General features: G+C 39.3%; 3 protein-coding genes across 8 annotated transcripts; 2 read left to right on the forward strand and 1 right to left on the reverse strand.

Annotated features, from left to right (window-relative positions):
- Positions 1–123: 123 nt before the first annotated feature.
- On the reverse strand, positions 124–2,491 carry LOC113723010 (uncharacterized). Its single transcript, XM_072058666.1, has 2 exons — positions 1,895–2,491; positions 124–1,389 (listed from the first exon to the last, which is right to left on the reverse strand). Exons 1-2 carry the CDS (start codon positions 2,348–2,350, stop codon positions 376–378), a joined length of 1,470 nt encoding a protein of 489 aa, XP_071914767.1. The 5' UTR covers positions 2,351–2,491; the 3' UTR covers positions 124–375.
- Positions 2,492–2,818: 327 nt separating this feature from the next.
- Positions 2,819–14,426, forward strand: LOC113723008 (alpha-mannosidase At3g26720). Of its 3 annotated transcripts, none has more exons than XM_072058661.1 (29): positions 2,819–3,258; positions 3,570–3,653; positions 3,781–3,869; positions 3,977–4,151; positions 4,292–4,411; positions 4,611–4,694; positions 4,777–4,848; positions 5,183–5,296; positions 5,420–5,520; positions 5,607–5,700; positions 5,812–5,979; positions 6,128–6,217; positions 6,750–6,815; positions 6,927–6,983; positions 9,382–9,601; positions 9,748–9,887; positions 10,178–10,246; positions 10,393–10,452; positions 10,556–10,627; positions 11,543–11,590; positions 11,665–11,784; positions 12,047–12,112; positions 12,274–12,386; positions 12,519–12,603; positions 12,813–12,923; positions 12,994–13,089; positions 13,313–13,360; positions 13,785–13,853; positions 13,972–14,426. In XM_072058661.1, the coding sequence occupies exons 1-29, from the start codon at positions 2,989–2,991 to the stop codon at positions 14,185–14,187; spliced, it is 3,117 nt and encodes a 1,038-aa protein (XP_071914762.1). In that variant the 5' UTR covers positions 2,819–2,988; the 3' UTR covers positions 14,188–14,426. The 3 variants fall into 3 exon arrangements, with proteins under 3 accessions (XP_071914762.1, XP_071914763.1, XP_071914764.1); XM_072058663.1 differs by having other exon boundaries at positions 3,192–3,258; positions 3,570–3,634; XM_072058662.1 differs by lacking the exon at positions 6,128–6,217.
- A 1,152-nt stretch (positions 14,427–15,578) lies between these two features.
- Positions 15,579–21,124, forward strand: LOC113723007 (uncharacterized). 4 transcript variants are annotated; one of them, XR_011818152.1, is made up of 9 exons: positions 15,579–15,921; positions 17,062–17,105; positions 17,288–18,556; positions 18,638–18,726; positions 18,905–19,007; positions 19,178–19,282; positions 19,785–19,899; positions 20,240–20,477; positions 20,682–20,867. XR_011818152.1 is itself a non-coding variant. In XM_027246274.2 (9 exons), the coding sequence occupies exons 1-9, from the start codon at positions 15,708–15,710 to the stop codon at positions 20,834–20,836; spliced, it is 2,253 nt and encodes a 750-aa protein (XP_027102075.2). In that variant the 5' UTR covers positions 15,580–15,707; the 3' UTR covers positions 20,837–21,124. The 4 variants fall into 4 exon arrangements, 3 of the variants coding, with proteins under 3 accessions (XP_027102075.2, XP_071914765.1, XP_071914766.1); XM_027246274.2 differs by having other exon boundaries at positions 15,580–15,921; positions 20,319–20,477; positions 20,682–21,124; XM_072058665.1 differs by lacking the exon at positions 15,579–15,921 and adding an exon at positions 16,230–16,342 and having other exon boundaries at positions 20,319–20,477; positions 20,682–21,124.
- Positions 21,125–21,281: the final 157 nt, after the last annotated feature.

Here is a 21,281-nt window from a genome sequence, read left to right on the forward strand (position 1 = left end):
CAGGTATTGACCGTGCAGAAATATCAAAAGCGACATCCTTGACGTTCTGGTCAGCCAAGGACAACACAACACACAACCATCCTCGACTGAACAATTAACTCCAGAGAAAATACTGCACATGGCTTCCTGAACAACTTACTCATGGTGTTTAAAATAAAAAAAACTGATCATGGTCAACTCCACAGAATGGCATATACTCCAAACGTGTAGTAGAAAGCTGCAAGGTCTTTCAGAGATTACATCGCCTACCAACTCAACATTTTGTAAAGCAACTATTAAGCATCAAGAAAGTAGATGTCAAGTTTTCTTTCAGAGTGATAACCAGTTACCGGAGGATCCCATTCCATCAGCAGCAATATGCTGAAGAAGTTGCACTCAAGTTACATGATCATCAGAATCCATACCCGTCCTAGTCCTACTCCGGTACCTGCGACCTGGTTTCTGTGAGTTTTTACAAACCACAGTTTCAAACCCATCTTCCTCCATAGCACAGACTTCATTGTCCTGGGCATAGGCATCACCAGCTGCAATGCCAACAGCAATGGGTTTGTCCTTTGAAACTTCAACCTGGTTTTGCTTAACCCCATTCTCCTTCACCATCGACAAGTCATGCTCCTTCTTTTTTGGAGTAAAGGTCAACGGATGTTGAAAAGTGAGAGATGCCTCGTCGGGGTGCGTTTCTGCAGGGTTCACCTGATTCAGAAACTCCATGTAGGCCTTCCGATTGGATTCTTCATCTGTATCATAGGATGAAGCGAGATCATAGCGTGTATACCTTGTGGGGTTCCTTAAATAGTCCGGAATATAGTTAGAAACTCGAGGCACAGTAGACGCATCCTCCAGCAAAGCAGATTCTCCACTGGAGGAGGATTTCAGGGGGACACTAGATTCAACATCTGATGCTTTAGCTTCTACCACTAAAGATTGATTGCCAGGCAAATCAAGTGCTTCTTCTGAGGAGGAAATTTCTTCTGGCGAACAAGTACCGAGAGCCGAATCATTGGGTCCTAAATTAGGCTGCTGCTGCTCATGGAAGCGGACACGTTTCGGTGACTTCTTGTGGATGGGGTTTTCCCTCTTCCTCAGAATTGGTTTCGGAGTGACAAGATCCTCTACTTTTTGTTGACCCTGTCTATTCGTTAGAGACGACATGCACATCTCAGAAAGTTTGGAGGTATCAAAATCTCCAGCAGCTTCTGCATCTTCCCTGAGCCTGAGTTTAGCAGCCATGTGATTTGCACGGGGGTCTCTGGGAGCATCCTTAAATGAGCTGGGAAGTTCATTGTGGGCATTTACTTCGATTCCATAGTCGACAACATCGCCCATGCATAGGATATCACCAGCTTTTTCCCTGCCTACAGCCACTTTGTCATATTCATCTTCCTCATCCTGTAAGAATAGATACACTAGGCAGGTTATAAACAGTAAAACTGGTTGGTGACCCCTGGGAATAAAATTGTTCCTTTGTTGCAAATGCAAATAATAGCGAGATAGTAGTATTAACAAAAGATAGACAACCATGGAGAAAGACAAGTAGTAAATGACGAGAAGCAACAGCCCCAATCAGAGTCAACAAGCCTACCATCTCCTTCTTCTTGTGGCAATGTTGTAGGGAGTCAGTGTTCAGTTTTGTTTCTCTCTTTGGTTGCTGTTGTTGTAGTTGTAGTAGTAGTTGTTGTTTTTTTAATTATTTTTTTAAACGTTTCCAGCCAGGTGATAAGCAAGAATGAGAGCTGAGCGCAGGGTATCAATGAAGAACACTGCCAGAGTAGTGCTATTATTATTATTATTTTTTGGGGGGTTTAATTCCGCATGATAATATACACACACACATACATAGCTACCTACATCCCAAAAAGAAAGAAAGGAAGAGGAGAATTGGGGGGTGGGATACCTCAAAGTCAAGAGTGCAGTCGAGGCCAATGGAGGATCGAATATCCCAATCTTGTCCGTCCTCGTGATCTTGGTGGCCTTTGCCCGCCGGATTGTCCTCCTCCTGCTCCTCGTTATTCCTGATGTGGTCCTGGTGGTCGTAGTTACCGCGGTCGGGATAGAGGTGCTGTCGGTGAGGTGGAGGAAGAGATAGGGCGGCAGTGGAAGGCGAGAAGGAGGAGGAGGAGGAGAGGAGAGGGTGGTGAAGGTTGGAAGGCGGGGAAGGGGAACGAGGAGGGCAGTCGGGGGAGTCTCTCTTCCATTCCTTTCTCTCAATCTCTTGGTCGGAGAGGCTCCAAAGAGAAGTCAAAGACGACGACGACGGCGGCGTATGGTTACTATTGCGATTATTGGAAGGAGAAGAAGAGACGAGCGACCCAAAAACCCTGTCCACCCGAACCCGGAAACTGTCTTCCATCGTCTTCCTCACCCGAAGTCCAGGAGAACACCTCCCCTCCCTACTAGGACTAATATTGAATATATAAATAATACCTTAGCAGTAGAGCAGTAGCTAGCAAATTGATTATTGTGAAAAAGAGCAGATAGCTACACGGCAGTCAGTAGTGTATATACATCTGATGATGGCGGTGGTTCCAGTTGATATGAGACCCGATCCGACGACTGATGATGATGGAAATGTATGATCCAGCATCGTCCGTTGCACTGTTCATGTATCAATAGGCCAAACGGCCCAGTCTCCCCTGCAGTCCCCCATCCATCAGTTCACTTGCTCATTATTTAAACAGCCCAAACGGCCCAATCCCACTAACATTTGCCCTCAAAAACCCAGCCCACGCCCCCCCTCACGCTCCAATTACTGTGCTCCTCGGGGGCCCATTTTGGAGGAGTCTGCTACTACTCCATCATTTCATTTCTGCTTCTTCTTAATCATCACTAGTGCTAAGTCCGTGGTGTATTTCTTTCTTTCTTCTTCTTCCTCTTGGGTGAAGGCGTGAAGCCTCTCCCTCTCCCTCTCCTCTAAGGCAGGCCGGTGCCCTACAATCTTGTATTGGCGGTAGACGACTGCTACTACTAGTTAAATTAATTAATTAGCTGATGAAGAAGAACATCATCATCAACAAGAACAACTTCTTCATCTTCTCGTTGTTTGAATGCGGCTGCTTCTCTATGGCTACGATCACCACCACCATCATCATCATCATCTGCCTGCTCCCGGCGACTCAGGCCAAGTACATGTTCTACAACACTACCATGGCCATCGACCCTCACAAAATCAACGTCCACTTAGTTCCCCACTCTCACGACGACGTCGGTTGGTTGAAGACCATTGATCAGTACTATGCCGGTGCTAACAATTCCATTCGGGTCCGCCTCTCCTCCTCTCCCCTCTCCCCTCTCCCCTCTCCCTACTCCCTTTTTTTTTTTTTTTAATAAAAAAACTACTACTACTACTGCTACTATCATCTTAGCTTGTTGTTCTCTTCCCATTTCCCCAAAATTCTGCGCCCCCCACCCTCCTCACCCCTTCATTTTCTTTCTCTTCTATGACTCCTCTCTCTCTCCCCTATTACGGTTACTCTCATTCTTAACTGCTGGTGGACTTGGTATGCGGGAGGAGGATAGCTACCCCTTATTTTACCGCCGACTAATTAATCAACCCCACCCACTATGTGCAGGGAGCTTGTGTGCAAAACGTCTTGGATTCTGTCATCTCAGCCCTTCTCGATGACCCCAATCGGAGGTTCATTTATGTCGAAATGGCATGTTCCTTCGCATATTTTACAACGCACTGAATTTCATTTTCAGCTAGGACGGACTACTCCTTTTCTTTTCTTATTTTATTTGTCTGTTTTTAAGGTTTGTTCTAACCCAGGACAATGCTCTCAGGCATTCTTCCAGCGCTGGTGGAGGCAGCAGAGTGACACTCTCAAGGCCGAAGTCAGGGACCTTGTCAATTCTGGTCGCCTTGAATTTATGTATTTACTAACTTATCTTTCACCGTGTCCTTTGAACTCTCCCTCGCATCAATTTTTCAGTCCACACAATTCATTTGGCTCGTCAATCTTTCTTTCTGGTTGGTTAGAAATGGGGGCATGTGCATGCATGATGAGGCAACTCCGCATTACATTGACATGATTGATCAGACAACTCTGGGACATCGTTTTATAAAACACGAATTCAATCAGAAACCAAGAGTTGGTTGGCAGATTGATCCTTTTGGGCATTCTGCTGTTCAGGCTTATCTGCTCGGTGCTGAGGTGCAATAAGATACTATCTTGACTTTCCTATTCTACTAAATTCTTGTGCCTCCTGGTCTATATTTGTACAGTGAAAGATTGTCTTCCAACTGCACCACCTATCAACATTCTGATTCACGTCGCTACTGATCTTATTGCAGCTGGGATTTGACTCCCTATTTTTTGCACGTATTGATTACCAAGATAGGGCTAAGCGCAAGACTGACAAGTCACTGGAGGTTGTTTGGCAGGGATCTCAGTCACTTGGCTCTTCGTCACAGGTCTTTGACTTGGAAACTCCTGGAACTCAACCTGCCTTCTTTGCTTTCCATGTTGTCTGACTCTTGGCATGTGCTAGCTACTACTGGATGCATGGCGTGGGATACTGAACTTCTAACCATGTTTCAGTCAGAAATATAATAAAAATCTTCAACTTAGATGTGTCAACAATCAGACTAATCTTCTAACCCTGTAAATCAGATATTCACTGGGATATTCCCCGTGCACTATAGTCCTCCTGATGGTTTCACGTTTGAAGTAAATGACGTGTCCGCTCCAATTCAGGTTTTTCATTTCTGCAATATCTTTTTCAAAATGTTGCATTTGATATTGCATGGTGGCCTTAGATCCATGGACCTGGATGCAGGATGATCTCACCCTTTTTGACTACAATGTTAAAGAGCGAGTCGATGATTTTGTCATAGCTGCTCTGGCACAGGTATAATTTGCTGATTGCACCATATGCTCTCAAGTTTTGTTTGTGGTTTTGTTGGATATTCAATGTGCTGCTCTAGGTAGCCTCCTCAATCTCAATACGTGCATTATACTTTTGGTGGCATAGCCCTTGATAGATTTTTCCTTGCCATTTGGTAGAAAAATTCTTTATGAAAAAGGGGATTAGAGTGCCTTGCATGGAATAATGTGTAAAAATTTTGAAATTTGGAAGTTCTTGAGAGCATTTTCAGAAATCCTCAGCTCGTGAAAAAGTTTTGAATTAGTATGTGCTCATTGTCATTTGTTTGTAGCTTCATCATTCTTTTGTCCTTTTCCAGGCAAATGTGACCAGAACAAACCATATAATGTGGACTATGGGGGAAGACTTTCGGTATCAATATGCGCTTTCATGGTTCAGGCAGATGGATAAATTTATTCATTATGTGAACATGGTACACATTTTCTACTAGAGTTGACCAATGAAGCAGATACAAGCTTATTTATGCATATTTTCCCCCTTATAGCATCTAGTTTTACTTTTATTAACATATTGAAACCTCTTGAGAAATACTTAGGATGGGCGTGTAAATGCTCTGTATTCTACACCATCCATTTATACAGAAGCAAAACATACTGCCAATGAGAAATGGCCGCTCAAAACTGGTGACTTCTTCCCGTGAGTAATATATATTGAATGCACGGGATATAGTGAGCTTTCTCTTCAATCACTTTTCCAGATTTTTTAACAAATATGTGATCTAGGTATGCTGATCGGGAAAATGCATATTGGACTGGTTACTTTACCAGTAGGCCAGCCTTGAAAGGTTATGTCAGAATGATGAGTGGTTATCTTTTGGTAGGCTCTTTGTCCCCCATTACCTGATCTGAAAAGTGTGATGAAGTCATTTTTATGCTTGTGGCGTGTTGCACTTATTGAAATGTAATATTTTCCTCGGAACCATATTAGGCAGCCAGACAATTGGAATTTTTTAAAGGCCGGAGTAATTTGGGACCAAACACAGATGCACTGGCTGATGCTCTTGCAATTGCGCAACACCATGATGCCATCACTGGAACGGAAAGAGAGCACGTGGCTGCTGATTATGCGATGAGACTTTCAATTGGCTATACAGAGGTGCTCATCGATCAGATCAAATATTTATGCGCAATGGATAGTCATCTCACTCTCATTTTTTGGTCCTATCAGCTCTCTGGCCTCTTACTTGTTTTATTGCAGCTATAGAACTAAATCTCTTAGCTGTTCTGAATATTGACTTTTGCAGGCTGAGAAAGTGGTGGCAGCTTCTCTGGCGTTTTTAGCAGAGTCAAAATTAAGCACTAGACACAACAATCCAGTCACTAAATTTGAGCAGGCAATACCTATATACATATCACACTTATGTAGATCCTAGAATTCTTCAGCTTATTCGCTTGCTACTTGTGGAAAAGGAGTTATGTGATTCTAGTTTTCCATACATCCTGACTTTGGTAGACAGCATTAATTTTTTTTATGGATATTTCTAGATCATTTTCATATAATAAACAAGTAGGTATCTGCACCCCTCGACAGTGATAAACAACTATTATGCTATAAAATGTTTACCATCTAAAGATGCTTATCTGATGAATTATCACTATGAGTGCTCAAATTCGATTAGACGAGTTTCTGTAAACCTTTTACTACACAAGTCGTCGTAAAAAAATAGACAATGCGAGACATTATAATTGCTTAAGTGGTGTCATTTACGTGGAGTGTGATGAACCATGATAGTTACTCCAACAATCAATTCTTGTTCTGTTGGCTGTTGCATTTATAATGTTTCTGTCTGTTCATAACTGCCCTCTCTCTTTCTGTTTGTACATGATTAAAGATATGGCCTGATCCTTATTTATGTCTGTTTTTAGTGCCCTCTACTCAATATCAGTTACTGTCCTCCTACGGAAGCCAATTTATTAAACGGGAAAAGTTTGGTATGTATATACCATTCCTTTGTTCTTTCCTGTTCATTCTTTTGTCACCTTGATGTGTGGGTTCTGTCTGTTGTCCTTATTTTTTGTTTTTTTTATTGTCACCTTTGTTAGGTTGTGGTTGCCTATAATCCTATAGGATGGAAAAGAGTTGAAATCATTCGAATTCCTGTAAGTGTTTCCCTCAACTTTTTTGTTGTTTTTTCAATGTTTGTTGAAAAGTCTCTGCTTTTTTGGTGGAGAATTTGCGATTAGCCAGTAGATGTGATCTAGCTTTCACCTTTGGAATGGATTCTTCTAATGACATGGGTTGTTAAGCGATACTCAGCACCAGTAACTAATGAACTGAAAAAATGTAAATGTCTTGTGTTCGTAGCTTTTTCTTTTGGGAAATTTGCCAAATTGGTCCCTAACATTTTTCAAAAAAACTTTTTTAGTCCCTAATATTTAAAATCAGCCATAATTGTCCCTAACATTTAAATTATGATCCATTTTGGTCCTAATGATTGTATTTGCTCATTTCTTTGACTAGAAATAGCACGCCTCTTTCACGTGGACATATTTTCAAGGGTAAAACCAGAAAACATACTTCATTTTGAAACTTTGGTAATTTTGGCTCTCAAAACCAAAAAGAAAAGTAATAACTATAAAAACTCAAACTTTACATGTTCGTACTCTTCCCCTTGGTATGCATCTCCCGAATTCTCAAAAACAACCCAGGCAAATCGATTTTCATAGGGTAAATTTTCATAAAAGGAAACAGTTTTAGCCCTTTATGTGCCATAAGTAGAAAAAGAATTACAGAAAATGCAGAATCAAAGCTGAATGGAAGGCCCCAAAAATTCTCCTACCTAAATGACTTCCCTACTCCTTAGTAACAATAGCAGAAAACTGGAGAAGTCGAATAAAATTCGCCTCGGCACAAGTTTCAAAAAAATCCCAGTTGAAGGGATTTAGAAGAAGAAGAAGAAAACCGGAAAAGAGGAAGAGACAAACAAAAAACAGCCAAAACCCACTAAAACCCTTTAAACTATTCCTCCATTACCCTCACTTTCTGTTGTACCACTAATACTACTAGCTATTGTTGCTACAAATATATAAAGCTGGAAAGGAGAGAGAAAAAGAAAGAAAGAGAGATAGAGAGAAAGAGTGAAGTGAATTGAAGAGGAAATAGCAGAGTGGAACTCAAGGCTAACAAGGCAGGGTGAGGGTGAGAGAGAGTAATGGGGTCCCGTGTACTTTTGCTTTCAACTGGAAATGAAGTGTTTTTCCAGTTTTGCCCTTGAAAATATGCCCATGTGAGAGAGGCGTGCTATTTTTAGTTGGAGAAATGAGCAAATACAAGCATTAGGACCAAAATGGATCATAATTTAAATGTTAGGGACAATTCTGGTTGATTTTAAATGTTAGGGACTAAAAAAGTTTTTTTTGTAATGTTAGGGACCAATTTGGCAAATTTCCCTGTTCTTTTTGATTAAATTGTTTGGGGGAATGCTTGGCAAATATACCATGTTTTAAACTTGGGCTAATGTGTGATTTTTTGTGTTTTAACATGTTTTAAATTGTCAAATTATCATTGGGAAACTGAATGTTACTTGCATCAATTATTGACTTTTTCTCAAATGCCATTATGTTGCACACAATTTGATCTGAGTTTCATATTTTTTCAAGGGGATTATGTTAAAAGGATGGTACAGGTAGGTATGCTGATGTTGAGGTCTACCTGCATAAAGGACTGAGATTAGAAAATTTTTCCAAACTTCCCCTAAATCCTGTGAGGTTTGTAAATTGCGCACCAACCTTACCCAGAAAAGCATTGTAGGTACCAGGTACTGATTTCTATTTAAGAAAAATGTGTGCACAAACTTGAGGAAGTGCTCGCACACCCATTTGGGTTGGTTCCTTCTGCTTCGCCTTCAGGGACAGAAAGAATGCCCACAGCTCCAACTTTGATGAGCTGAAAATCCAATTACCACCAGAAAAGTTTTATCATATTCATTGCAGTTAATTTCAACAATAAAAAAAAAATAGAGGTAAGACACTTAGTCTAAAAGGAAGAAGTAGAAAGGAAATTATGCAGAATCCTAAGAAAATTATTCAGCCATTGATCCAGTAGTAAGGAAATGGTTTGTGCTGGTAAAACATATGTAAAGTAAGTAGTAAAAATGATGATATACTATATCACAATATAGTACAATCATGAAGCAGGAAACCTTGTTGAATCATGAAGTATATTGTAGTGCATTATCTAAGACTTGTAAGCTGCATGCAATAAACTATGCAAAGTTATTGAAAAAGATGTGAGAAAACATATCTTCTTGAAGTACAATCTATGTATGAGAAACAAACTAGGAATATTCAGTTTAAGTTTTGGGGTGAAGTCTTTACTTCAAAACCTATCGGGTAACCCCTAGTGGCAGTATATTTGAACTTGAGACCTGTCCCAAGGCCCTTTTGTGGTCCATAAGAGAGGATATCCTAAGAGCATAGACAGTGGCGAACACCCTAATGGAAAATGCCCTTTTCAAGTTTCTGGATATAAAAATGGTGAACATTTTGGAATTTGCAGGTTTCTTCCCAGGGGTTAATCGTTCAGGATTCTGATGGAAGAGAGATTGAGTCTCAGCTAATTCCTATTTCCAGTGCCTCTTTGTCAACCAGAAACTATCATCTAAAGGGAAATTTGGGTGGATCTGCTACTGACTCGGATAAATATTGGCTCGCCTTCTCAGCATCTGTACCACCCCTTGGTTTCAGTACTTACATAGTCTCAAGCTCAAGAAAAACAGGTCAACTTATCACAACGTGTCTCACGTTGTTGTGGTTCTATATAAGAATGTAGAACCTGAATTGGTTACTATGAAAACAGATTTGTTTTTGTTGATGTTCTTGGTTTTCTCTAATTTTTATTCCCTTTCTAAATTTTTGGGAGCAGGTTCTAGGTCTGTCATCTCCAAATGGTCTCTGTCAGAAAGAGATAGTAATAATACGATTGAAGTTGGTCAAGGAAATTTGAAACTGCTTTACACTGCAGATGAAGGAAAGCTTACCAGTTACATTAATAGCAGGAATCAGGTATGCATGTTTTTTTCCCAGATTTTTCATCTTATAATGTTTTCTTTTGGTTTCTCCCAAATTAATAGTAGCATCTACTGCCATCCACTCTCTTTTTTCCTTTATCCAATGTTAGTGTTTTGTCATTTAACTTGGAAACAGTAGTGTGATCATTGACAAAGACAATGGTTACAATCAACCTAACAAGGTTTCTTGAATCTGCTTAAAATAGGGACTTCTGAAAAGCTTATGGAATGAGGTTACAGGAAAAGATAATTCTGATATCGATTGTTGTTTGTTTCATTATAAAGGTCACAGCATTTGCTGGACAATCATATGGCTATTATTCTGGTTATAATGGTACTGACAGAGTTAATCAGGTATTTTCATCTTTTTAATGAATTCCCTATTCTTTGCATTTTTTTGTACGTCTTCTTTTTATTTAAGCATGCAACAACGTTCGTTAATTTACTGAATTGAATTCTTTATTTGGTTTTTAACTTACGGATTCTCCTTATTTTGGAAGGCATCTGGGGCATATATCTTCCGTCCAAATGGTACATTCCCTGTAAAATCTGATAGCCAGGTATTCTGTTCTTTATGGCTTTTCAGCTTTAGTATTTAGCTTGTAGTCATGTGCAATGCAGATTATGGGAAACAATTGATTTTGATCCGTCCTCCTCAATTAGGTTCCCTTGACAGTTGTGCGGGGTCCGTTATTGGATGAAATACATCAACAGCTGAGTTCATGGCTACATCAGGTGGCCTACATTTGGAAAATACGTAACAGCTTATACAATTGCTATCCTAGTTTCAATTGCAACGAGCTATCGTCGAACCTAGTTTTGTGTGCTTTCAGAAGCTGAAACTATTCTAAATAGAACTAGTTAGATTAACTTAGTCCTAACTTTTGAAGTCATGTTAATGTGTCTAATGTGAATATGAGTGCAATTAGTACCAATGTACATGATAGAATGGAGAAAAATGCTAGAAAGATCTGCGAATACCAAATGGATGATATGCAGAACAAGTTCTGGGTAGGCGCAAATTTCAATTGTTGGCACCATATACTGAGAAAGGTCATGTTTGATGTACTTAGCGGATAATGGCACAATAAGAGATGCTACCACAGTGAAAGCAGAATATGAAATCACTACATTTCTCTCTCTTAGGGTGCACGCCTAACTGAAGAGAGTTTTGTGATCCACCAATCAGATTTACAAATTCTACTTGCTAGCCTGAACTCAGATTTATTTATTTCTTAGTTTGTCTCTGTTTCTTCTAGCAGCTTCATCCCTTTTAATTAGTTTGATTTCTTTGTGTTCTTTGTAAAAAACTGTTATCTACATCATTGGCAAGTATATTAATTACACTAAAATCATTGTATTATTTCATGTCTTTTGATATTTATAGGAATTATAGAAATTGTACTTTTTTGTATCGCTTGAGTAAGTTATTTTAAAGGTTGTACAATATAATGAGTAAAGATACCAAATCAGATTGGGCATAAATCTTGTTAAGCACTTGGATCGCTTAGCTACCAAAAGTCAATAAAATCCATAACAACAGCAGTTTCCGTTGAGATGTAGTATCTGAGAGATCCGGTTGAAACTTATCGATTGGCTTGCTAATGCAAGGATTTTTAACGTTGACTGATGAAAGTTGAATTTAGACAGGTCACAAGGGTATACAAGGAGAAGGAACACGCTGAAGTTGAGTTTACTGTAAGTTCACCTTTATTATTCTCATAGGCTCTTATGGTCGCTTGATGTTCTAACTTTCACATGTCTATTATCAGATTGGTCCTATACCTGTGGATGATGGTGTTGGTAAGGAAGTAATAGCTAGAATTGCCACCTCCTTGAGGAGCAATAGAACTTTCTATACAGATTCTAATGGGAGAGATTTCATCAAAAGAGTACGTATATGCTTGATCACCAATTTACATAACTATATGAACCTAATTTTAGTTTCTGTTGATATTCACAAGAAGAGAGAAGCCAAGGGTCTTTGTCTGGTAGCGTGCCCTTGTGCATAAATATATATTTTTGGAGCTTGTTAGTTCTTTCCTCCACCTTTTGAACCCCCTATATAAAAGGATAAAGAAGAGTTGCTAACTTGACGTTTCAAGATTTGTTACTATTCTCCTTTTTAGTGCATTTAAGTTTGATGTCCTCCAGGTGCGAGACTACAGATCTGATTGGGATTTGCAAGTACACCAACCAATAGCTGGAAACTACTATCCTGTATGTCATTATTGTTGCTATCCTGACTGAATCTTTGATTTGTTATTGTTGCTCTATGATTAAAATATAACTTGCAAGATTTACCATCCTATGCATCATGAATGCGTGTTGTGCCTGTTGATTAATGTGCTTATACGTTTTTCCTCTTTCTTTATCATTAGATAAATTTGGGTATATATTTGGAGGATGAAGATATTGAACTTTCAGTTCTGGTGGACCGAGCAGTTGGTGCAACAAGTCTGGTGGATGGTCAAATAGAAGTTATGCTTCACAGGTCTGGTTTGCCAGAGTTATGGTTGTTAGTTAGTTAATTATACCTCTGAAAACGAACATTTATTCTATTTTAATTGCTTTTTAATCAATCATATATGGTTTGTGATGCACATTATTGCATCTTGCTCCATAGGAGGTTGCTTAATGATGATGCTAGAGGTGTTGGTGAGGCACTGAATGAAGAAGTTTGTGTTCACAACACTTGCAAAGGTTTGATGGTAGGGATATTCTCCATTTTAATCAACCATAACAATTATAAAGAAAGAAATGTGTTTATTATCTGCTAAGTACAGTTGGGCTTTACTGTTGTACATCATTGGCTGACAAATCTCAATAACTTGATAATCTCTATCAGCAACCAAATTCCCTTAAATTTTTTTTTCTCGTCTTCATTGTTAGTTGGGTCACCTGTTCCCCCTTCATGCAGATTCAAGGGAAATTCTATCTCAGAATTGATCCCCGGGGAGAGGGGGCAAAGTGGCGTCGTGCGTTTGGCCAGGAGATTTATTCTCCACTGCTCCTAGCATTTGCTGAACAGGTAGGTGCATTTAAAGTTGCTTTTATCAAATGATCACCAAATCTAGGTGATTTAACTTTTTCTTCTGCAGGATGGGAACAACTGGATGGGGACTCACGTAGCTGCATTTTCTGCTATTGATCCTGCCTATAGCTTACCCGAGAATATTGCAATTATTACGCTTCAGGCACGTTTGGCTAGAAGCCTTCTGAACTTTCTTTGGACTCGTGTGTACAAACTTATGCATGAATGTGGATGCAATACTAGTAAGAGCAAGTGAATGTGTGCATGCTTCAATTTGGAATACTTCTTTCTGCTTCAACTTGAAAAAATTTACCCACTTGATATGCTAATTAGAACCTTTCATACATCAGTCCAGCAAATTCAATTTTTTTGCTGTTCAATTGCAGGAACTGGAGAATGGCAAAGTACTACTACGGTTGGCTCACCTATATGAGGTATTTGACTTTTGACTTGCTTCCGTCGTCTTTAAGCTATTAGAAAAGCTGCATTTTGCTGTTGTTTTGTGATTGAATCTGGCTTAAGAAAACTGTAATAACTTGTATACACCCTTTAAGGACATGTTCCAGTGTGTTTGAACTACAATGATTTAATAATAGTAATAATTAGAGAGGGAGAGGGGAAGAGAGAGAGAGAGAGAGAGGTGGAAAAATAATGGCAATGATATCAAGTGCTTTTCTTTTCAGACTAGTGCTTGTCGTCCTGTTTTTATTACCACCTTTGCATTAGCTGTGGATGTTTTCAGTGTCAAATGTCAGACTCGTTAGCTGTACATTTGGTGCCCAATATCTAGTGATTATACTGTTGAGGCTAATTTGTTTTTCTTCTTCTCCATGTCGGGTGTATTTGATGCATGGAAAGACTGGTGAAGACAGAGACTACTCGGTCATGGAAAAAGTGGAACTGAAGAAGCTTTTCCCGGGAAAGAAGGCAATAGAAATGCTACTTTTTTTTAACATTTATCTATCTAGTTATGAGCATGGTTTTTTTTTTTTCCCGGGTGGGTGTCACAAAGCAATCAAATTGATGGTGTCGATATGTTTTGCAGATTAGCAAGGTGACAGAGATGAATTTGTCTGCTAATCAAGAAAGAAGTGAGATGGAGAAGAAGAGACTAGAGTGGCGAGTAGAAGGGGCTTCTGAAGAACGCAGGGGTTTAAGAGGAGGAGCCTTTGATCCTACAAGACTGGAGGTGGAACTGGCTCCATCGGAGATTCGCACATTTGAAGTTGAATTTGATTATATTAGAATGTTTGGCTCTTGAATCTCCGAGAGGGAGAGAAGGGGTGGTGGGTATGGGTCTTTTATTCCCAGCAGTGCGTCTTGGTAGATCTGTTTTCTATGTCGGACCAGACCATGTGTGTGTGCCAGTTTGTTTTTTCGTTGTGTTGGTTGGTGTAAAGGAAAGGAAGAAAAACAATAATGGCTGGACGCATATGCCTGTATCAGTGGAAAGAGATTTGATTAACTGTAGTATAGTAGACGATTGGAATTTGGATGGCATGGAGTGTGTGGCTAACACTAACAGAAGAGGAAGTTGAAGAAGAGGGGCTGCGATTTAATTTGTTTCTGCTAGCTTCTCCCTTTTTTTGTTAATACAGGCCGAATTGATCTCTCCTCTGACGAATCAAATCATCTTTGACAAAAGCCGTCACATCGACTCAGGCGGCTGACGGAGGAGACCCGGGGGGTCGGTGAATCGTTGCTGATTGACTAGTCTCGTCGTTGTAACCACTGGGCCCAGTGGCCATCAGGGAGGGGCTTAAGTCCCTCCTTGGGCTCTAAGTGAATTCAAATCTCACCTGCAGCGAAAAAAATCTAAGAGTTGTGTCAGAGTATTCTCTTGATCTAGTTGGGTCTGTATACCTACTAGTTTTCTATCACAGCTTTCTTAGGCTCCCCCTCCCCTTTAGATTAGAGGATAGAATAGGTTATACAAATGTATTTTTGTTGACAAAAAAAAAAAAAAAAAGACTAGTCTCGTCGTTGCATTTGCATTTACGTAGATAATAAAAAAGAGAGAGTCTGACTAGGATTGAGTTACTATTATTATTTACTAACTAATAATACATATTAGACTACTTTTAAAGAGATGTGATAATATGCTCCATCTAATCTGAACAAACACACGCGGCCATTCATACTTGTATCTTACCATCTTATTATATAACCAAAGCATGTGAGTATATAAATGGGAGCAGGATTTAGTGTTAACCAAAAAAAAAAAAAAAAAGAGTTATCTCTTCAAAAACACATTCGCAACATTTATCATTATTTATTCACATCTTATCTAGAAAATCTTTCACTTCAACTTAATTATCACTATATAACTATCATTACACTCCTCGATTAACGGATTAACTAATCCATTACATAATTATTATTACACTCTTCAATTAATTAATTCACTAATGAATATGGTATCACCTTCCAAAAAACTCTCAAATTAATTTTTTATTCCATATTTTTTATTATTTGCTTTTTTCCCAAATATTCAAACACATGATGGTATGTGCCTCACCTGCTACTATTGTTGGGCTTGGGAAGAACAGTTCGAAGTGGATTAATGGGCTCGGTCGTTGGGCCGCCACACAAGGTAAGCCCACCAGGTTTTTTTTTCTTTTCTTTTTAAAAATTTTTCCTCCTCCAGTTTTACTTTTTAACCAAAAAAGAAAAAAGAAAAACTAACAAAACAAACCGGAGCTCTCTCTCTCTCTCTATCTCTGTCTGTTTGCCGTGTCGCAGGTACGGTGAGTTTAGCAGGAAACAGAAAGAGTGTGTTTGATGTCCATCTTGCCCTCCAACACACCTGCTTCTTCGTCGTCGTCGTCCTCATCATCGTCTACAGTCTCTCCGCAAACTCCTAATTCTGATCATGGCAGCTTCATCTCACCTCTTCCTTCTTCCCAACAACAACAGCAGCTGCAGCATTTGTCTCCTTCCGCCGTCCTCCGATCCGTCCGAATCTCTGACTCTGCTTCTTACCATGATACCGCAGGTGAAATTTATTTTTTTTTTTACCCCCCCTGTTTTTCCGAACTTTTTTTTTCAAAAAAATTTGTCTACTGTTACTAATTTAGTTCCTCTGCTGCTCTTGCTCGTTATTTATTTATTTCCTGGTTTTTACTGCTAGGGTTATTATTATCCTTGCTTTTGTTTTCTCTATTTCTAATGGCTTTCGATAACTAATTAGACAAATCGACCACTTCTTTGGAAAATTGAGTTTGAGCTGTAATTTGCTGAGCCATCTCCGGGGGGTTTGTAGTTTATGGGTAGGCGAGAACTGTTGAGAAGGGTTGGATCAACAGTGACAGAGATGACAAGAAAAAGGGAACGGAGAGCCTCAAGTCGCGATTGGATTACACCTGTTTAGGCGGGGGCGGCGGCGGTAGAGAGTTCTTGCAATTGGGAGAGAACAAGTAGGACAAGAACTAGAACTCAATTCCATGTACTCAAAGTCGATGTCTTCAAAATCCAACTTAAAAACAACAGTGTTTATTTACGATTGAACGAAAACTTCTTATGATACGTGCACGAGGTTTTGCTACTACTGTTGCTTTTCTTCTGCCAAACCCTAAACTATTTATCACGCAAATGTGCATCATCAATTTCTCATTCATTTTCAAACTTTGGTTTAGACCACTTACTCTATTCTAGGTTTCCTTCATCATAAGCCCCACCAAAAAGAACAAGAATAATAAAAATAAAAATTGTAGCAGATTTTATTTGTCTAATTTAAATTGCTTCATCTTGTTCCTTCTTCTTCCCATCGAATTTACCTTGTCAACGTCTTTAATTGTTGGTTTTGAATTTGATTTGTGTTTCTACCCTCACTTAAATTTATCTAATCTCAGATGCCTTTTTTCATTTCTTGCTTTACTATGCACTCCCTGTTGCTGTTTACCTGTGATAGTCTTCCCCCCCTTGAACAACCGATGCCTGAACCCTTCCTTATTTACTCCTTCTCCTTCTCCTTCTCCTTCTCCTACTCCTACTCCTACTCCTACTTACTCTCATAATTTCTTTCTTTTTTATTCTAGTGTGCATTTTCACAAGAATGCAGTTTTTTTAGTACTTTCAACTCCCTTAAATTTTTTTTTTCTGCTTATTACTTTGTTTTGGCTTATTTTGGGACCAGTCATACAAGCTGCACATGACGATTCTGATGGACCTTCTGAAAAGGTATAATTTGCTGCTCTTCAGCTTTTCTATTCCAGTGATTGAATCTAGTCGCTTTTTTGTGCGTCCTACTTCAATTCCTTATCAGCATTGGCTGCTGTGCTAGTAACTGTTCAAGTTAAAATTGTTGCTTGTAAGCTCTAAATCTGATTCTCTACTCAAATGCTTTGTTCTCCTTTCCTAAGGTAAACTATTGGGAGAAACATGGTGCTGGAAAGAATATGGTAAATGTTGCTGATCAAGTAGGTGATGGACTTCGATCTATTCAAGATCAAGGAAAATTGTCTCAATCAGTTGCTTCCCCAAACAATGGTCAGAGCACTACTTCGAGAGGAGGTCCTAGAGGAAGTTCTACAACTTCAGCTGGAAGGAAGACCCTGATGGTTAGTGGTAACCACTTGCTCAATTTTCATTATGATCCCATTTCTCGGCAAAATCCTAGGCCTCGGGCCCCACCTCCCAGAAGACAGCAGAGGAGAAAGCCTTACAATAAAGACTTGTTTATTCAGGCAAATTACAAGTTCGTTATTTTAGATTCAGGAAACTATGAACCTGAATCCATGGACCCGGATAAGATGCTATTGTGGGAAGACATAATCTGTCTCAAGTATTTTACTCCGTTTGAAGTACACTGTCCAATATGTTTGGACAAACCTCTATGTCCACAGATAACTTCTTGTGGTCATATCTTTTGTTTTCCTTGTGTTATGCAGTATTTAATGTTGGGTGAAGATGATCGTAAAGCTGAATACAGTAAGCAGTGTCCCTTGTGTTTCATGATGATATCTTCAAAGGATTTGTATACCATCTATATCGAAAATGTTAAGCTGTACTCTATTGGTGATGTCATAGAATTTTGGCTCTTAACCCGTCAAAAAGATTCTTTTCGGTTATCTCTGAAAAATAATGAAGGGATAGATACAATTGATGAAGTTCATGATTCCTTCTCAAAGTTTACATTTACTTCAGATGTGGACCTTTCAGTTAGAGAAGCAATGTCAGATCTAGATAGTTGGTTAGCCAGGGCAGATTCAGGCCTAGTAGATGATATGGAGAAACTTCCGTATGTCTGTGCTGCAATAAAGCAGTTGGAGCAGAGAAAGAAATATTGGAATGAGCGCCAGGTTTCTAATGGCTATATGACTAGCAGGCTCAATTCCTCTTTAACAACTTTTCCTGGATCTCCTCCTACTGCAAGAGTATCCAATATTGGTGTAGATGTGTACGAATCTCCATGGGGATCTCCGTCTAATTCTGTTGGTGACAAGTCATTATGGGTAGAAACTTCAACTCCAGATGTGTCGTCAAGTTCTCTTGAAACTTCTGATTTACGAGAATCATTAGATGACCGTGACAGATTTTCTTCATCTTCATCGAGGGATAATAAGAGTTTACAAGTAAGGTTTGATGGGTGCAATGGTGGAAAGGACAGCGATTCGTACAATTTTTACCAGGTGATGGTGATTCTTGCACTACTTTTCGTTATGTCATTGCAATCCCCTTTGCTTATGGGTTTTTTCCCTGGCCTATTTCAGGCGGTTGATGGCCAAAACCTTATCCTTCATCCTTTAAACATGAAGTGTCTGTTACATCATTATGGGAGCTATGATAGACTTCCGAACAGGTCTGTGATTATGGTGCTTGCTTGTCTGGTTTTCCATATAAGCCATCTTTTTTAATCGGATGTGTTTTATTCTAATGAGATACTTGAAGTAAAATACTCTTGATCATTTGTAATAGTGATTAGTGGTTTGAAAGTTTTTTAAGCTCTTTGAGATAATTTTTGAAAGTGTCAATCACAGAATCACTGGGAAGATCTTACAGTTGGAATCAGTAACACAGTCAGAGGCAATGAGAAGGCGTTATCGCTATCTAGGCCATTTTTCTTTGACAGCAACATTTCAGGTACTTTCATAATCGAAAGAACCATGATGGGAAAAAAGAAAAATGAACACAAAAGGTGGATAAACAAAGAAGAAATCGTGGAAGGGAAAAGAATGCAGTGGCCCTGTTTGAAATCTTATCTTTTAGTAAAATCCTGGATTTCTCACTACTATTTACTTCTGAATTAACAGTTTTGTGAGATTGATCTTAGTGAGGTACTGCCTGCTGATTCCCTTTCTCCGTTCTTGGACGAAATCAGGAACAGGGAAAAGCAAAGGAAGCGAGTCGCAAGGAAGGTATCTGACTTTTGAATTTGGACAATTTTGTCCTTTACTTCTTAAATTACTATTCCGCGATTTGCCTGTTGCTGCAATGAAAGGCTTTGTATGTGTAGTTTCATCATATAATACTTCTATTCTCTCTCACTCTCTCTCTCTCTCTTTCTCTCTCTTTCTCTCATATTTCGTGAATTGGCTTGTTTAACTGCCAAAAGTCAGAAACCTTATGTAACTTAGGGTAGAATCTTAATAGGCCTGTTACTCTTTGCTGCTTCTTCTGCTCCTCCTTTTTCTTTCAACTGTTCAGTTTGCGGCCTATGTGATTTAATTCTTGAGGCTATTTAACACAATTAGGTGAAGCTAAGATCACCTTCTTTCTTAATATCCACTACATACAGAATTGTGAATTTGTTTTTGCTTTAAATAGCTAGATGAAATGTTAAGTTACGTTCATTATACACACACACACACATATTAATTAAAGGATCTGTTGTATTCAACTTGATGATTACATTTCTAGGAACACCGTGACAAAGTCAAGGCTGAAGCTGTTGGGTCAAATTATGCCATGTCGCTTAATTTGGAGCATACCCCTCATGACGAACCGCCTAATTTCTCCATTGACGACTTTGAAGGTGATAAACTATCTATGTTAAATTGATTGAATATGGTGTAACATGACAGTTGAGCACCGTAATGATGCAGTTTACTTTTGACATTTGAATGCTAAACTAGTGGCACTGTAGTTAACAGTTGAGCACCGTAACGATGCAGTCTACTTTTGACATTTGAATGCTGAAGTATTGGCACCGTAGTTATTGGACTTTTAATGATTTTGTACTAGATGAGTTTTCAGTAGTTTGATGCTGTGCATGTTTTCTTTATCTGTTAATTAAAAAAAAAAAAAATCCCTTTGCCTCGAAATTTTCTTGTCTTCACATGGAAGTTTTTTGTGTACTGTCTTACCTTGTGCAGCTGACACTTTCTGTTCCCCACAACTATTGATATTGGCATTTCTCATTATTTTAATCTGCTTGTGCTTGCCAATTCCAAGTCTTGGGAACTTCCACTACGACGTCATCAAGTCCTCCAAATATTCGAGAAAGGCAGTCATTTTCAAATGTTGCTAGGCTGGGTTTTGCTGCTGCCCATGATTCTCCAGCTCTAAAAATTGAGGAGGCTCGTTCTCACACAGGAATGGAAGTGTCAACTGGTATGTCGTAACATACGATGCTGTAATTTTGAAAAAAGATAGGAGCACTACTGTCAGTCCTCTTTGGTGGGATGTGGTTGAGATTTCACTTTGGTGCATCTTTCATTTGGACCTGGGATTGCTGTCTATGACCAGCAAATAGACATTTTTTATATCTTTGGAGATCGACTGTTGTACTAATTATTGACCAATAAAATTTTCCAGGGACAAGGAACAACAGCGGACCCTCTTTCGCCAATATAACATCCAGAGGAAAACCTCCTGAAAGGACTGATGTTGCCGAGGTGAACAAGATGGGAAAGAAAGGGAAAAAGCCTAGTCGTGTTCTCCTTTCAACAGCTGGCAGTCGGCGCTATTGAAGCTTGATCGACAGACCGATCCGATAGAGAATGATATAAGCCACTAGCATCTGTGAATATTGGAACATCTGCTTTTACACTGGGAGTGGTCTGCGCTCTACATTTGTTCTTTTGGCCTTAGTTCAAACACCTCTTTGTTTCTGGTTGTCAATATGTAATATGTACGCGACGAGCGAGGGGCTCTTAGAATATATCGGGTATCTGAACCAGACAAGAACTATGCTATTGTAGGAGGACAAATAAATTGCAGAATCAAAGAAGGGAGAATGACCAATATGGTTCCTAACATTTCGAAAGAAGTATTTTTTGGTCCCCCCATTTCTAAAACAATATGCCAAATTGCCCCTCTCGCGTGGAGAGTTCCGACCATACTTTTGGCCTAAAAATGCTCGTCCAAATTCTATGCTCATACTCTCAGTACATACATTGTAGAAACAATATGGGA

The sequence above is a fragment of the Coffea arabica genome, chromosome 7e (assembly GCF_036785885.1).
Source record: "Coffea arabica cultivar ET-39 chromosome 7e, Coffea Arabica ET-39 HiFi, whole genome shotgun sequence".
Lineage (NCBI taxonomy): Eukaryota > Viridiplantae > Streptophyta > Magnoliopsida > Gentianales > Rubiaceae > Coffea > Coffea arabica.